This window comes from Lepisma saccharinum, chromosome 5 (assembly GCF_977018435.1).
Source record: "Lepisma saccharinum chromosome 5, izLepSacc3.1, whole genome shotgun sequence".
Lineage (NCBI taxonomy): Eukaryota > Metazoa > Arthropoda > Insecta > Zygentoma > Lepismatidae > Lepisma > Lepisma saccharinum.
In genome coordinates, this window is record NC_139233.1 from 19,529,832 (window position 1) to 19,545,332 (window position 15,501).

At 38.2% G+C, this 15,501-nt stretch overlaps 1 protein-coding gene across 1 annotated transcript in view; it reads right to left on the bottom strand.

Moving 5' to 3' along the window:
* Positions 1 to 14,831, bottom strand: part of prc (collagen IV-like protein pericardin) — a 35,822-nt gene extending 20,991 nt beyond the window's left edge. Inside the window, exons 1-2 of the mRNA XM_083122239.1 lie at positions 14,630 to 14,831; positions 2,953 to 3,093 (exon numbers count right to left, since the gene is read on the bottom strand). Coding sequence (XP_082978365.1) covers positions 2,953 to 3,093; positions 14,630 to 14,707 — 219 coding nt within the window. The 5' untranslated portion in view covers positions 14,708 to 14,831. The remainder of the gene's footprint in view (positions 1 to 2,952; positions 3,094 to 14,629) is intronic.
* Between the last annotated feature and the right edge of the window lie 670 nt (positions 14,832 to 15,501).

Sequence of the window (15,501 nt, forward strand, 5' to 3'; positions counted from 1 at the left end):
TAATAATGTTTCATACAGTTGGTGTAACGAAAATTCATGATTATTCTATTTTGTTATTAACTTTTACACATGTTCTTCTAAAAAAAAAAACTTTAAAACTTACGACAAAATTTTAGTCATAGTGTTTATGTTGTGTGACCGCTCACATAAAACTAAATTTTGAAAATTGTGAAACCTTTCATTCTTCGGTATAAAAGGTAAAATATGAAAACATAAACTGGTTCCTGAATTTACCTTAACTTCGTTATTCTGTTCGAATATCAACTAATTGAACTAATATTAAAAAAAAATATGTTGTTAACAATAAAAATAACAAGTTCTTTCGTTACTTGGAATGAGCCATGCCAATTTCCAGATTCGAATCCTGTTTCACCAACTGATGCTGCTTTGTATTTGTTCTATCACATGCATGCTTCGTAAAAAAGAAATCTTCATTTTCGCGAATCGTCTAGGTGGATATGAAAGCATCACAAAATAATCACAACATAACCCAAAAATCAGCCTGATTCCTGAGTGGAATATTTAATTCCATCTTGCATATCTAATTTATCTAACTTGCCCCAATTCCAGACCATCTCCCTTCAAGCCACTTTGCATTGCTCGTGCAAAGGAAATGGTTGGCAACGAGTTCACTGAATCTTCCACGAGAAACAGCTGACAATCGTAAACATTGAAAGTAAAACTAAATTCCTTCCTTGCTTCCTTGTTTAACTTCGGAAAGGGTTTACAAAAAGTCTTGTCTGGATCTGGCGTCGCATCCAAGCTTAAACCCATTAATGGCCCACGCACTACTTAGGCGAAACAAGGAGCGAATGCATGGCAAGACTGCACATGACGCATTGCATCTCGGGTAGATTAGGAGCTGGAGCAGTGTTTCCACCCGATCGTGGGCAATATTTTACCCAAGCACGGGGGACCATTTTACCTCCGTGCTCGTGAGAACGCCATCATAAGAGTTGGATTTCCCGATTCCTCCAAGTCGCAGTATTTCAATAGTTGTAGGGACCGATGCCCCCTCCACACATCGTGTTTTTACGAATAAAGACACAAACCCCATGGATGTCACCAGAAATTTTTGAAGGGGGTGTAGATCACTGATAACACTTTATTAGTAGAAAAATAACAAAAATAATAATTCTTACTTCGGTTTAATATGTTATTATACAATAATAACTATTATAAATTAATAAAAAAATTTAAAATGTTTTATTCGAAATGTATTATTATTGTTGTTATCGTATGGCTAGGGAGACTTTTCTACACGATCCACCAGGCGAGTGAACATCCAGTACAACTGTTTTCCATTATTTTATTTTACTTTCTTTTACATTTCGTAGGGTTAGTGCCAAAGCTTGAAGGGTATGTTTGGTCGAGTCTTGGAATTAGCTGGGGGATGATCCTATGGTTTAACATGATGATAATTGAAGCCTCATTACGTAAAACAAAGGCAATAAACATGGTGATGGACAATATGCTTGGTAATACTTATGCATCCTACTGTACCTTTGTGTACCGATTGACATATTAAATAATCTCATTCAGTGAAATGCTCTATTCGCTGATGCAGCGGCATGGAATGGAACACTGGCAATTGTGCAAGCATAAGTTGTATTTCAATCGATGGTGGATATATCGATATATAAAAAATTTGGCTACATTTGAAAAATGCATGCAGGTAGACATTATTTACAGAATCGTCTAATTTTATTAATAATAAATATATGTATATTGATTAATAATGGTCCATCGGTAGGGCGTCTGACTGCCACGCGAGAGACCCGAGTTCGAGACCCGGGGCCCCCATTAAATTATTGCCCATTCCCTAGCAAATAACGTTCGACAAATCTCCATGCTTGTTTAGGTACATATCTGTGCAGCTAGCAACACTGAACTGGAGTGCACAGTGCCAAGTGGTTTCCAGTCAAGATAAGGAAAGAAGATGATATCTGCTTGCAACAGTCAGCGCATTCACACATACGTGACTGCCAAGTGAATCCACGTTCGAAGTGTTATCTCGTGGACGCTTGGAACAAGACAGTGAAAGAAAAAATCAAGTGCAAATCTAGTGCTCTTCAATTCATAGAGCTTAAGAATATGCTAAAGCAGATCGCATAAATGCTTATACGTCATCATTCAGGAAGTTTGCAAGACTAGGACGTTGAACTTAACTTCTTTCCTACCCTAAGTGGTCATCCTCTCACCATTAGCGGTGAAACCAGAAGCTTTGGGGTCAAGGCCCTAGCTAGGGAAAGGTAGAACTGTGCTCTGCAATATAAATTTCCGATAAGTTCGATATTATTCGAATATCGATAGCGAGTCGATATACCAAGTATCGAAAATATCGGCGCGAGTTCAACAGACAAAACTTGTAGAGCCTTGCTTACTTACAAACAAACAAACATAATTGCCGTGTGACATTGGTGATAACATGTATTGCAACGCCTTGGATAAGAATAGCCCAAATACAAGTATGAAAAACAGATTGAACTGAATCTGCGGTTTCTATTTGTATCTGCATTAAAACTAATTTGTAGAAAAAACTAGGAGGTAAGTTGAAGAATATTACACGAATCAGGAATAGGACTTCCAGAATGTTGTAGAACATCAAAGATCCTTCTCGGTAAGGAATTCTAGAACGTTATAAAATTTTTCACCTACAAAGCACGAAGATTGTACGCACAGAAGTTTAAAACAGTACAGGTCGTTTTTCGTTAATAATTATAAAGCAACATGCTACTGAGCAACCTGCAAATATTTTTAAATTTCTAAGGAAGAACTGGCGTAAGTCGCACAAAAAAGTAGTAATTTATTCATTTCCATGTATTTCTTTGCTATCTCAATAATCAAAATTTAAATTGAAGGTTCTACCGGTATTATCGTAATGTATTTTAACTTCTAACTTAATGAACTACGTTCGTATCTAAAGTGACCTACACTGAGCTGTATACTCACCGTTTTGAAGTCGTAGAAAGTGAGGTAGTCGCCGAACAGAGTAATGTTAGGTGGGGTAACCAGAGCTGTCTTCCTTATCAAGTCTACATTCACCCTCACGGGAATCTGATAACGTCCTTCCTTAAATATCAACAAATATTGCTGAAACAAAGAGAAAGTCTAATTATTCTATTTGCCTTTTTATACATGGAAAATAAATATTTCACTTAAAAATAAATGTACAGTGGGATTCATGAGTATTACCGTGCACATTGTCCATCACCATGTTCGTGAACTTTATTTGAACCAATGAGAGCTTCAAGAATTAAAAGAAAACTCAAAACAAGCTGTTGACAACTTCTGCACCAGCATACATAAAATTCAATCGCTTAAAAACACATAGAATGTAAGAGAAAAATTAATGAATATAGTCATGGACAATTTGCTGAGCAATATTAGTGGATCCCACAGTACTATACACACTCCTATTCAGATAAAATGGAACATACTTCAACTGTTCAACCCTGTAAAGTGTGTCACTTCATGTGAACAGGAGTTTACAAGAGATATTAATAGTGTGCGAATTTACAGTGCACTTTGTTCCACTTTGACAAGCTGTGTTTTAGAGGAGCTTGAACTCAAAGACATAGAAAGAACCAGGTCCTCTTTAATCATTGGTTGCGACTGGACCCAAGCCGCTACGAGGGTTGCTTACCTGTTGGCCGACCTGGCAAAATGTAATTGGCAAATTTCAAGATTCGTATCCGTGAACTCTGGTTTCGGAGCAAGCTCTACTAATCCCTGCATAATAGAGGTCTCAACCTAAAATTTAACGTTTGAATTTGTATAAGCATTTACTACAATACTAAGAAAAGAATAATGCATTAGAAGTAGATAAATTTGATTGTACGAACAGAAAGCAAATCTAGCACTACTGCCAACAACATTTTCGACAATTGTGATACTTTTTTGTATATACAGGGAGGTTATTGCAGCATGACACCGCTTCAGCGTCGGCCGCTTGCCGGCCCAGTCATGCAACAGGTGCCGGCAAATTGCGTAACAGATAGCCCGTTACACAAACCGCTTGTTTTGTAATGTTTCCACTTTTCACAATTATAGTTACAATTACAACTTAAATAAGCACGTACCTTGCCGCAAGGATGCTGGAAAAGGTGTCCTCTAAAATACAAATATTTCTGGCACTTTATTTTTGACATGTAATCTTTCTTAGACACCGCTTCAGCGTCGGCCGCTTACCGGCCTTGTCATGCATCAGGTGCCGCCAAACTGCGTAACAGATAGTCCGTAACAGAAACAGCATCGCGGCGCATAAAGCAAACCGAAAGTGTAAAATTATATTTAAAACTAATAATAATGATGATCACTAACCTTCTGTGTTATAAATGATGTTGAAAATGACCTCCTTCAACACCAATACATTTCCGGCATCTGCGTATGAAATTCCTCTGAACATCCATAAGCTCCTCAGGTGTGATTCTGGCAATTTCTCTTCTTATATTTTCTTTTAAATCCTCTATTGTACGCGGGTTATTCTGATACACTTTGTTTTTTAATGTTCCCCATAAATAATAATCACAAGGAGTAAGATCGGGGCTACGAGAGGGCCACAACTCAGTACTGATAATTCTGTCCTCAAAAATCTCGGCAATAAAATTAAGTGATTCATAAGCAGTGTGAGCAGTAGCAGAGTCCTGCTGAAAAATGACTGCTGGCATTCAATGTCCGTTAATTGTTCAAAAAATGGTTGTAGTATGTCTCTTCGATACCTTTCACCATTGATAGTACCTTCATAAAAAATAGGCCCTATTATTCTGTGCGCATTCAAACCACACCACACACCAATTTTTGCAGGATGGAGCGGAACTACATGCACAAGGTCAGGTTTTCCTGCGCTCCAATAGCGATTGTTTTGTGAAATAACTCGGCCATTCAATTCGAACCAAGCTTCGTCTGAAAATATGATTAATTCTGGATTTACTCTGCCAGCAACAATATTATCCAGCATCCAGTTACAGAATCGAACTCTAGTCGCGTGATCGCGCGGTTACAATTCATGAACCACTGTAATTTTGTAGGGTTTTAATCTAAGTAATTTAGTGGCATTTCGTGCTGAGGATTTTGAAATGCCTGTTTCCTGAGCAAGCCGACGGAGGGATTTTTTTGGAGTATGTTCAAGTCGTTCACCAATTTCGTCTAGCTTTTCTTCCGTAAGAACACGTCGTCTGGAAACACGTTTCTTAGGTTCAAGAGATCCCGTCTCTCGTAATCTTTTAACGAGGTTGTAAACAGTATGTCTGTCCGGAACAGGATTGCCAGGAAATTTTCTTGCGAATCGCCTGACTACTTTTCTGCAAGAGTTCGTTTTCACGTAAGTATCGTACATAAAAACTCTTTGTTCAAGACTATATTTGTTTGGCGGCATAACTAATGAATGAATAACAATTAACACACGATAAAGCACTAGCACTGAACAACACGAGTACTGATAAACGCAAACCGAAGTGAACACGTCTAAACAACTGGTAGCCGACAGCTGTCGCATTCGCGTAGTATCGAGAGGCTTCTCGCGGCTTACCACTACTCCGATAAGCCGCTGACGCTCTTGCGACATCTGAGGAATTTCGCTTCTAGCGTCGGCTCTATAGACACTGGATGGACCAAATTTTGAGGGAAGCACAACAAAAGACTACTCTATGAGGATATGTAATGCTCCTGCCGCAACTTTGAAGAAAAAAAAAATATGGAAATTACGACGTTCAGAAATTTTGCGTAATTACGGGGAAAATAGAACTTTGGGATTTGGCCCCCGTTTCCCCCTGGACTCACAATTGTCGGAATTTACATAAAATGTTGCTTTTTGTTCATTCTTACATTTAGAATTTAAATTTCTTAAAAAGATGCAGTTGTTGAGCAGTTATAGCCTTTTATATTCAGTTTATCCCATAGTAGCAAAAGGGGAAAAGTGCTTATTTCAAATGGCGCTCTCAGAAAGAAAAACGCACACAGTGTATGATCGCTACTTTACTTCAAAAATATTCACACGTTAAAATTAAGTGACACTGTTAAATAATTCGTTTATCTGCGCTTTCGTTTTGCATAATAATGTATACGTAACCTCCCCCCTCGAAAATCTTGGGCACGCCACTGACTCTAGTGTTCAAAAGGATTAATCTTGTGTTATCTGCAAAATAAGAGTCACGGTTTTGTTTATTCGAAGGCAAGACAAGAATGAAAAATTGAATCCTTTATGTTGGATGAGTCATTGCTGTCAGAAGCGATATGGGCAGAAATAAAGTGCCAGAAATATTTGTATTTTAGAGGACACCTTTTCCAGCATCCTTGCGGCAAGGTACGTGCTTATTTAAGTTGTAATTGTAACTATAATTGTGAAAAGTGGAAACATTACAAAACAAGCGGTTTGTGTAACGGGCTATCTGTTACGCAATTTGCCGGCACCTGTTGCATGACTGGGCCGGCAAGCGGCCGACGCTGAAGCGGTGTCATGCTGCAATAACCTCCCTGTACAATTGACCGAATAAAGATTCTTCATTGCGCGTGCACGTTTCATTACATATCTCCCATTCTATGGAAGGTAATTTATTCAAATAACTTGAAAACTTCCCACGAGGACATGTGCCTTCTTTTTTATAATAGTAATAATAATATTGTTTTTACAGGGAACGTAGTTACAGAGTTGACAAAATGCATTACTGAAGTTAAAAATAATATAATTTGCAGGATAACATCTCTACTTCTATAATAATAATGGTAAATGAAAAACCAATTTATTCCGATCATTAGAGTCTATGAAGATTTCCCTTTCTATTGTCTTTGTTAAGGATAACGATTACATAGTCACGTGTAAAATAGTAGTAGGTGCAGTTTGCTGGTCGTCGTTTTGAATCCGCAATTTTTTGTTATGGAATAATAAATGAAACTTAAGACGCTAATATTAGTATACTGACCCCAAGTTGGCATTGCCAACACTTTTCTGTAGCATTAATGTATAGAACGAACGGCCGGACTAATGCATTAAATTAATTAATCTACCTACTTCTTTATGAGTCAGAATTAATATGTACTAGTGGATAAATTGTTCATTTAGAAGAGTTGGATTTAAACTGTGAATTATTTTCTTAAACAAATTAGCATCGAATGTACCTTTTTAATAAAACTTTCATTAATCGATTAATGTGTAAAAATCTATAAAACATTGTCAATTTTATTACTTAAAGTGATTTTTGTATATTGTGAAAACTTTCTAATATTAATTTGCCATCTATGGAAGAAAAATACAAGCCTACTACTTTTGTTTAGAATGTAATTTTATTGTGAATCAAGAGTGTTAATGCAGAAGTGAAGGGGCATTTAAGATTTACGTATGTCAGAGATAATGGCGAACCAACTTCTTCATAGGGGAGGCAAGAATAGTACGAACCAGGGTGGACTGATTTAAATCAGGTTGATTTAAATCGCTATTTTAAATCACTCTAAATAAAGAATTTATAGAATAACGTACATAAGGATTTTGTAGATATCAAAAATACTTTTGGTGAAAGTACATTACTCTCGTAATCATTTAATGGTGATTATTAGGTTCTAGGATAGGAAAATAAAGGAAATAAAATATTGTACTGATAGTGTGAAGCTCATACGAAATGAAATGTAAACACAGGATTTCTCTTGATTTAAAATTCAATAATTTTATGGCCAAAAATAGCAAACATTTTGTGTAGAATTATATACAAAATACTAATCATGTTGATTGATTGATTGATTGATTTGCTTTGTTTTACTTTTTTATTATTTTTATTTTTACCCATCCTGGTATGAACTAAGTTGTTGTCAGGGCAGCGTTGTGGGCGCCCTAAGGGAAGTCATGGCCAGAGTACGTGTCGGGATTTTGCCACTTCGGATCACCAAACGTTCCGCCAGGTGTCTGGGTTTACATTGTGAATGAGTTCTGCTCGATACGTTTAAACAATTCAAGCTGCTAGGCAGGGAATGTTCCGTGGAGGGAGATTGTGCATTTCGTTAAATGCGAACGCGTCAGCGGTTAAAGTGGAGATGAGTGTTATGACGCCACAGATTCGATCGCGAGAGGGGTGAAGTTCAATTAACCCGCTCGGCGTGTGAAACTGGCATCGGGCCAACGGAACACTTTCCCTCCTTCGCGATTCCAACGACATGAAGCGGCCGGCAGAGTTGAATGCTCTGCTGATACAAACGAACTAAGGTTCACACAGAATTATCATAAGATGTCGCGCTTGTGTTAGGAAAGTTATGAATAGAGACTGGATATTAACCCTGCAGTGCTACTTTGGGATCCTGAGGACCCCGGCTGGTATGTTTTTTGTGACTGCCACCAGATGACTTTGCTCTGCATACTGCCCATCCTGACATCTGGTGAGGAGTTTAGAAAAGCCATTAGTTTTGCAGAAAAGTCACTCGTTTTCACACTGAATAAGTGGGGTCCTGTGGACCCCAAAGTACTGTTTATGTAACTTTTTGTGGAAGTGTCCAGTGTGCAAGTTGTGCTCAAAATGTTCGTTCAAAGTGTCTTGAAAACGAACAGGAATAATTGTCTTGCAAATTTATTCAGTTTCCTAAACATGTTTTAAAAAATTTCATTAAAGCAGTGGTCATATACATTATTGCTGCATTTTATATTTGGGGTCCTCAGGACCCCTAAATACCATTTACGTATTTTTTAGATGTAGTACTGAAGGGTTAAAGGGGAAAAAATCCTCTAAATAGCACAAAAAAGGGAAAATTATTGCCAAAAAAAGAGGGAAAGGACTATAGGTTGTTTTTTTTTGCACTCCACTAAAACTACTATTTTACTTGAAAGCGCAATATATACCATTCATATATAAAAAGGGATACATTAAATTTCGAATTGATGTATCCATTTTTATATATGAATGGTATATATTGTGCTTTCATTTAAAATATTTTTAGTGGAGTGCCAAAATCATCTATAGTCCTTTTTTCATTTTCTTTCTTTTTTTTACGGTAATGTACAGCGAATAATCTTACCATCTGTTTCGATGAAATACTCCTTGCAACAACTTACCGTATTCCATAGCTTGCTGTCAAATTTGTACCTGGCTTCGCCATTTCACTGACACTCAATACTGTCATCACTGTCACACAGTTAAATTAAACCTATTCTAAAAAATTTCACAATAAAAGTCTAAATCTATCAGATAAGTACACGTTCAACCCAACAGGCGTGCCGCTTACAATGCGTTTGTTGCTGCGCAAGCACAGATCACATTGTTTCAACAATCGCTGCAACTGCACCAAATAGACAATTGTTGAATGTTTTGTTTGTTCAGGGGGAAAACCGTCGTACAAAATATTTGATATCTTGTCGATAAAGTGACCAAGGAACATATTTTTAAAAGGGGGGGGGGAGGAATGTAGGCTGAGAAACTAGTCAATAAAGGAACCAGAAAAGAAAATGTTTTTAAAAAGGGAAAAAGAGGTATTGTGGGCTGAAAAAGGGAAGTCAAAAACATGTGATCTTGTTGGTGGAAGATAATTATCAACTCTGTTGTTATTTATTTCATGATCCGTAGTCAGTCAGCGATGTGCGTCTACGCGTAAACAACGATAGTCTACATTCTACACGTAGACTATTTTATACACTATATAACGTAATCTATGTAAACAACATGGTGGAAAGCGTAAGCTTAATTAAGGGTCCTGTGGAATTGAAACAGAATTATACAGTATATCAGTTGTTGAAATGTGAGAATAAATTTATTTACTCTTCTCTACAATTACAAACAATTTCTCAAGGAAGAAAAATTGCAACGTGGGAAATATTATAGTGTTTTATGGGGAAAACATTACTTTTGCCTCACGACTGCCATCTGTTGTTTGAATACATTTTAGCTTTTCCCTACAGTTGATGACAGAGAATGAGATAACTTTTTTATTGTTGTAAATAGGATTCTTGTCAGCTCGGTAGGAACAAATATAATTGCAAATGTCACTACAAAAGCCTTGAAAATTAATTTTTAGTGTACTTTATATTGTCTACGTAGTCTATGTAAATTAAAGCGAATGTAATCTACGCGTAGATTACGTGTAGACAACGTGTAGCTATAGACGTAAACTTATAGTCTACGGTACATCACTGTCCGTAGTGAAAGATAAAGAAGGACTTCCCTTTAAAATCCGGTCTCTAGTTATGAAGAAATGCATAGGGTTGATAGGTTTGATTTGATTTGATTTAGTTTATTTTACTTCGCGTTTTGTGCCTCTTGGCTAATTTGCGAAGATGGCGATGAGTGATGAAATGATGAAATTGATGAATGGACATTCACAAACAACCAAGCCCGACCGGGATTCGAACCCGGGACCCTTGGCGTCGCAGCGCGATGTGCTAACCACTCGGCCACAGGGTCGGGCGGTTGATAGGTGACATGGGCATTGGAAGGGAGCACTGGCGTGGGTCGGGGGTCGAACGTTTCTCATTTCAAATTAGAAGATAAAAACAGAAAAGCTTATTATTGTTGAAGTCGATAACCGAAATAAAGTTATGTAATTAGTATCCCACCATAAAAATGAAAGTAAAAACTCAACTATAAATAGAATAAAGGAGGGAGCCCCTGAAGAAGCCCGCCTCCACCTGCATACATTCAGGGGTATGCGCTTATGTCCTGGTGCCTTTAAACAATAAACCAGACGTCATTTCTTCAGATTTCGGTTCTCCCGTTTATTGTGTACTATTTTTCTTTCTTTTACAATTTACATTTTTCGTATTGTTAACATTCGTATTTAAGATTATAGTAATTTGATTTTAACTATAAGTAACCTGGTTGTTCTGCTTTCCGAAACAATCAAGGTTTTGATATTGTAAATTGTTATAGATAAGGGTGAGTAATGTTAGTAAGATTAGTATTAACGCTTAAACATATTGAAATTGTTAGAGGTAAAAGAGTGCGTAATGTTAGAGTCCGCATGCATTCGGAACATCTCCAGCTGACTGCGCGAGTCTAGCCAGCAAGCCTACGAGCGAGCAATAGAGTTAGCTATAGGCGCAGAGTAGAGATGACGTCAGCGGTTCACTTCCTGATTGGAAGCCTCGGGAGTTATGACTCGCTCCCAAGGTGCAAGCGCAGAACGGCTAGAGCTGTTAAGGAAATAATCTCACTTCTAGTAAGATTAGAATGTAGTAAGATATTATATGTTGACCAATTGAATCGGCAGGTTTAGGAAGGGAATGAAGACCAAAAAATGGCAAAATGACATTTTGTACTCGACATCATCGGAGAGCGTCGCTCTACACGTGAGTGTGAAGAAAGATATAAAAAGCATTCCCTAGAGGAAGATAAAGAACCTTGAAATCAACGTAAGGTCAAAGATGGAAATGAATCCCGGACCTCATACAGTTCTTTTTTGATTTGCCACACATTTACTTTTTGGACTTATTCCCTTCTTAAACCTGCCGATTAAATTACTGATTCGAACATTAGTGAATGGTTATTTGATAGTAAAAAAAGTGCGTTAGACGGGAAAATTGGTGGTAAAATCAAAATATGCACAAACGAGATCAGAAATTCATGTTTTCATGTTCTACCACTGAAGCCAAGTAGGATACTACATAGATCCAAGTGCATGGACGTCCGCAGGATTATTTCCAGGAAGGTAGAAACAAAGAATTCTTTCCCGGGGGTTCAAACAAGGCATATTTTTTCACCTAATAGTGTTGCTCCCGTCAAATTGATTGATTCTTGTTATTTTTCTGCCGCGTTAGGCTAATCGCGACAATGAGAATGAGTTATGATATGATGAAGTTGATGAAGGGACACTCACAAAGAACACCCACGGCCAGGCCGGGCTTCGAACCCGGGCTCCCTGGTATCGAAGCACGCTGTGATAACCACTCCGCCACCGAGGTCGGCTGTTGCCCCCGTCAAGAAACTCCTTCAGTTTGAAGTTATGTTCCTGCAAGACCTTCATAATAATTAACATAGATTACTGTGACTGAAATCAAATTATATGTGTGAAATCTATAATTTTAGGTTGACATTCATTTTTCAAGGGACCGTGGCATCATCCTCTATCCCCCTTCTTTCCGAACGCATAGTCCATGAGCTTTCCAAATTTCCAAAATAAGAACTTATTGGGTAAAATTTCCTCCCTGCATTCAAATACTTTCTTGAACCAGGTGTGTAACAGTTAATAATAAAATAAAGTCACTATGAATTTTAATATATTAATTATAAGAATGTAAAAAAAAAACGATTGTGTCAGATTTTCATTCGTGTAGTGGCTCGAATAGAAGACTCTTCCAAGGTTATAATAAATTAGTAGTAACATAATAGTGCATTAATAGTTTATAATAATAATAATAATAATAATTATTATTATTATTATTATTGTCCTTGTACTATTCAATTTTATGTCACGGTCTGAGAACCTCTACAAAAATTTCAGGTGATGTCCATGGAATGGGGACACTTGTCTTTTGATCCACATGACTAATGTTCCATCATGGTATTTCAGTTCGTATATAATTGGTGATGTTCCTCTCGGTACCGTGTCGGTAAGCACTGAGTACTCGAAATAAAACAAACTCCGTTATGCAACAGCCCTTTTATTTGAAGACGAAGGACTGCCAACAGGATTTTCGTTGAATGACGCGTGGTCAACAAATTTGAGTTTCACAACCGCTGTTCTCTGGCTTTCTCTGCTGTTATTTTACAAGTAGCTCCGCAATTGTCCTGACGATACTGGGCCAACATCGAACTTTTAAACTCTTGCAGGGAATCTCCAGGCACAGTTGTCAACATAAACAAGAAGGCTTAAAACTTAGACTACCGGGTACCTCTGAGTACTATTAATGGTGTATCGCTCATCCCTGTCAGATAGCAATGAGTTTGTTTGTTTGATTTGGTGTTTCAAGTCCACTTTATGCACAGTAAGGCTAATCGGGACTGGACCTACAGTTTAAAGTGGGATCCGAACCACTTGTGCCTCCACCGGGTATCGAACCCAGGACCCCTTGATTACAAGGCGACGACGCTACCACTGCGCCATCGGGGAGGCAATGAGCTGGTTTGAATATTTGCTTGTCAAAATTAGACGATTGCATAAGGTTAAGGATTTAGCTGTATCTTGCCAATGTAACTTTTCTGTGCGATCACACGGCTTTTTTGTAGAAAATTCTTATAATATTAAAAAAATACGTTTTAAAAATTCGTGAAAAGTATCTTCAAAAGTATGTGAATAACTTCGAAAAAGTTTAACTATTTAAAGTTCACTTTATGCACATGACTGGACCTACAGTTTAAAGTGAGATCCAAACGACTATCAAACCCGGGATCCCTTGGTGTATATATAATGGTATAAATAATGACGATAATAATAATTAATTATTATCATGTTTATGGTCCAGCACCGTGGCCGTGCGTCATGCTTTGGGCTCCAGCTACGGGACGCGCAGGTTCGAGTCTCCTGGGGGAAGCGTAACAACTTTTCTCTCGAGATTTCCCACTGTATACCCACCATCGTGAGGAAACTGAGGAGCTACGAATGAGTAGCGTAACCCGACCATGAAAACCTAGAACAACAACTGGGAGTTCGTCTTGCTGACTACACGTCACCCCGTAACTGGTTGGATGAGTGAGTAGGATAAGGTGGGAGTGAGGCTGGCAGTCGGTAGGTAGGCCCGAGCCCTCAATGGGCTGTTGCGCTACGGGTTATATTATTATTATTATTATTATAACCTTGAAGATACTTTTGTACTCGATCTACCAGATGAGTGAATATCCAGCCAGCACAACTGTTGTTTGTTTTTTTTTCAAATTAATGCATACTTCCATATTGTTATTAACTTTTACACACCTAGTTCAAGAAAAAGATTTAAAAGTTAGGAAGAAATTTAGTCATAGTGTTTATGTTGTTGTGTAATATCTCATATAAACCTTTTTCTTTTTAATTCTGTAAACTGTAAAACGATTTGTTCTTTGGTTTAAATGTAAGAATATGAAAACGTAAACTGGTCCCTGTATTTACACGGACTTTTTTATCTTTAACACAATTTTTTTACTTTGTTATTCCATTTCTTGTAATTTGAAATGACCGAAGCCAATTTCCAAGGAGGGGGAAGGGGGCGACGGACAGGATCGGCCCCCATGATGAGCTTAAATATGTATAAACGGGACTAAAACAAACAATTAAAAGTAGAGATGAAAAAAGAGATATGGAGAATGACGTAAATAACCAAACAGAAATAGAGATGAGCGAAAAGCTAAGTAAAATAAACAAATAGAAATAAATATAAGTTTAGATATGTAGAAAGGCGACGTAAGATAACTCAATAGAAATAGGAATGAGAATATCTGTATCGAAAGCGACGTAATATAACCAAATAGAAGTAGAGGTGAGCCTAGAAATGTAGAAAAGCAACGTAGGGGGCAAAAAAAATGCAAACAGGGGAGTAGGAACCCTCCCCCACATCTTCTCTACAAATACCACCCAGCTAATCATGACAATTAGGGGCATTTACAAAGAAGCACCCATACCTAGATAAGGAGTCGAACCCAAAACTTTCGGTGGCGAAATCATTCGACCACTCAACAAATTCGGGCACTGATGCTTCGTTTCCTCTCTTTTACTTTTCAAAACAAGCATAACATAATTTCTACGCACTTACCTTATTCGTCCGGAACAAGGATGTCACGTGTCCCAAACACATGAAGATGAGGAGAAGGAGCAGCGTCCGTGTCTCCATGGCAACCGATGATCACGGAAAGAGAGGATCCGTAGCGGCGAGTGTTCTGGACCCCACTGCCAGATCGCGCAAAAGTCGAACCTCCCCCTGGCTATCGGTTCGCGACACTAACACTGGCTCGCACGGCCCGCGTACCCATCACTCGCTACCTCTGCACTCTTGCAACCCCGCGCGTCTGCATATTTAACCACTTGGCGGACAAAGGCCGTTTTTGTGCTCCCGCTCGCATTTAGGAGTGATGTATGCGCCGTGGCGTGTGGCTTTTATCGGGGGTAAAAGTAAATTTTGCGTGGATTCGCTTTTGTGAGCTATTTCCTGTTTCGCTTGGACGAGCTATTTCCGTGCATGCGCTAAACTGGGTGCATCCCTCAATCTTGTGAAAATAATTGCTGCACTTTAGTCTTTCACTAGTCCCATGCGTTTGTGTGGCTTTTCTACATGTCTAGGTTCATATATATATTTCTATTTTGTTAATTAAAATCGATTTTCTACTAGTGATGCCCACGGGACGAGACGGGACAGGCTTTTAAAAATTCGAGACGAGACGAGATTGACCATGTGTCATAAGACAAACGAATATTTTCGAGACGAGACAGCATTTCCAGGAGACTCCACGAGACGAGACAAGCCAAAGTCTCGTCTCGTGGGCAACACTATTTTCTACATGTTCAGTCTCATTTCTATTTCTATTTGCTTATTTTATGTCGCTTTGCTACTTTTCTAGGCTCTACACTGTATCTGTTTGGTTCATTATGTCCCTTTTCTCGATTTCTAGGCTCATCTATATTTCTATG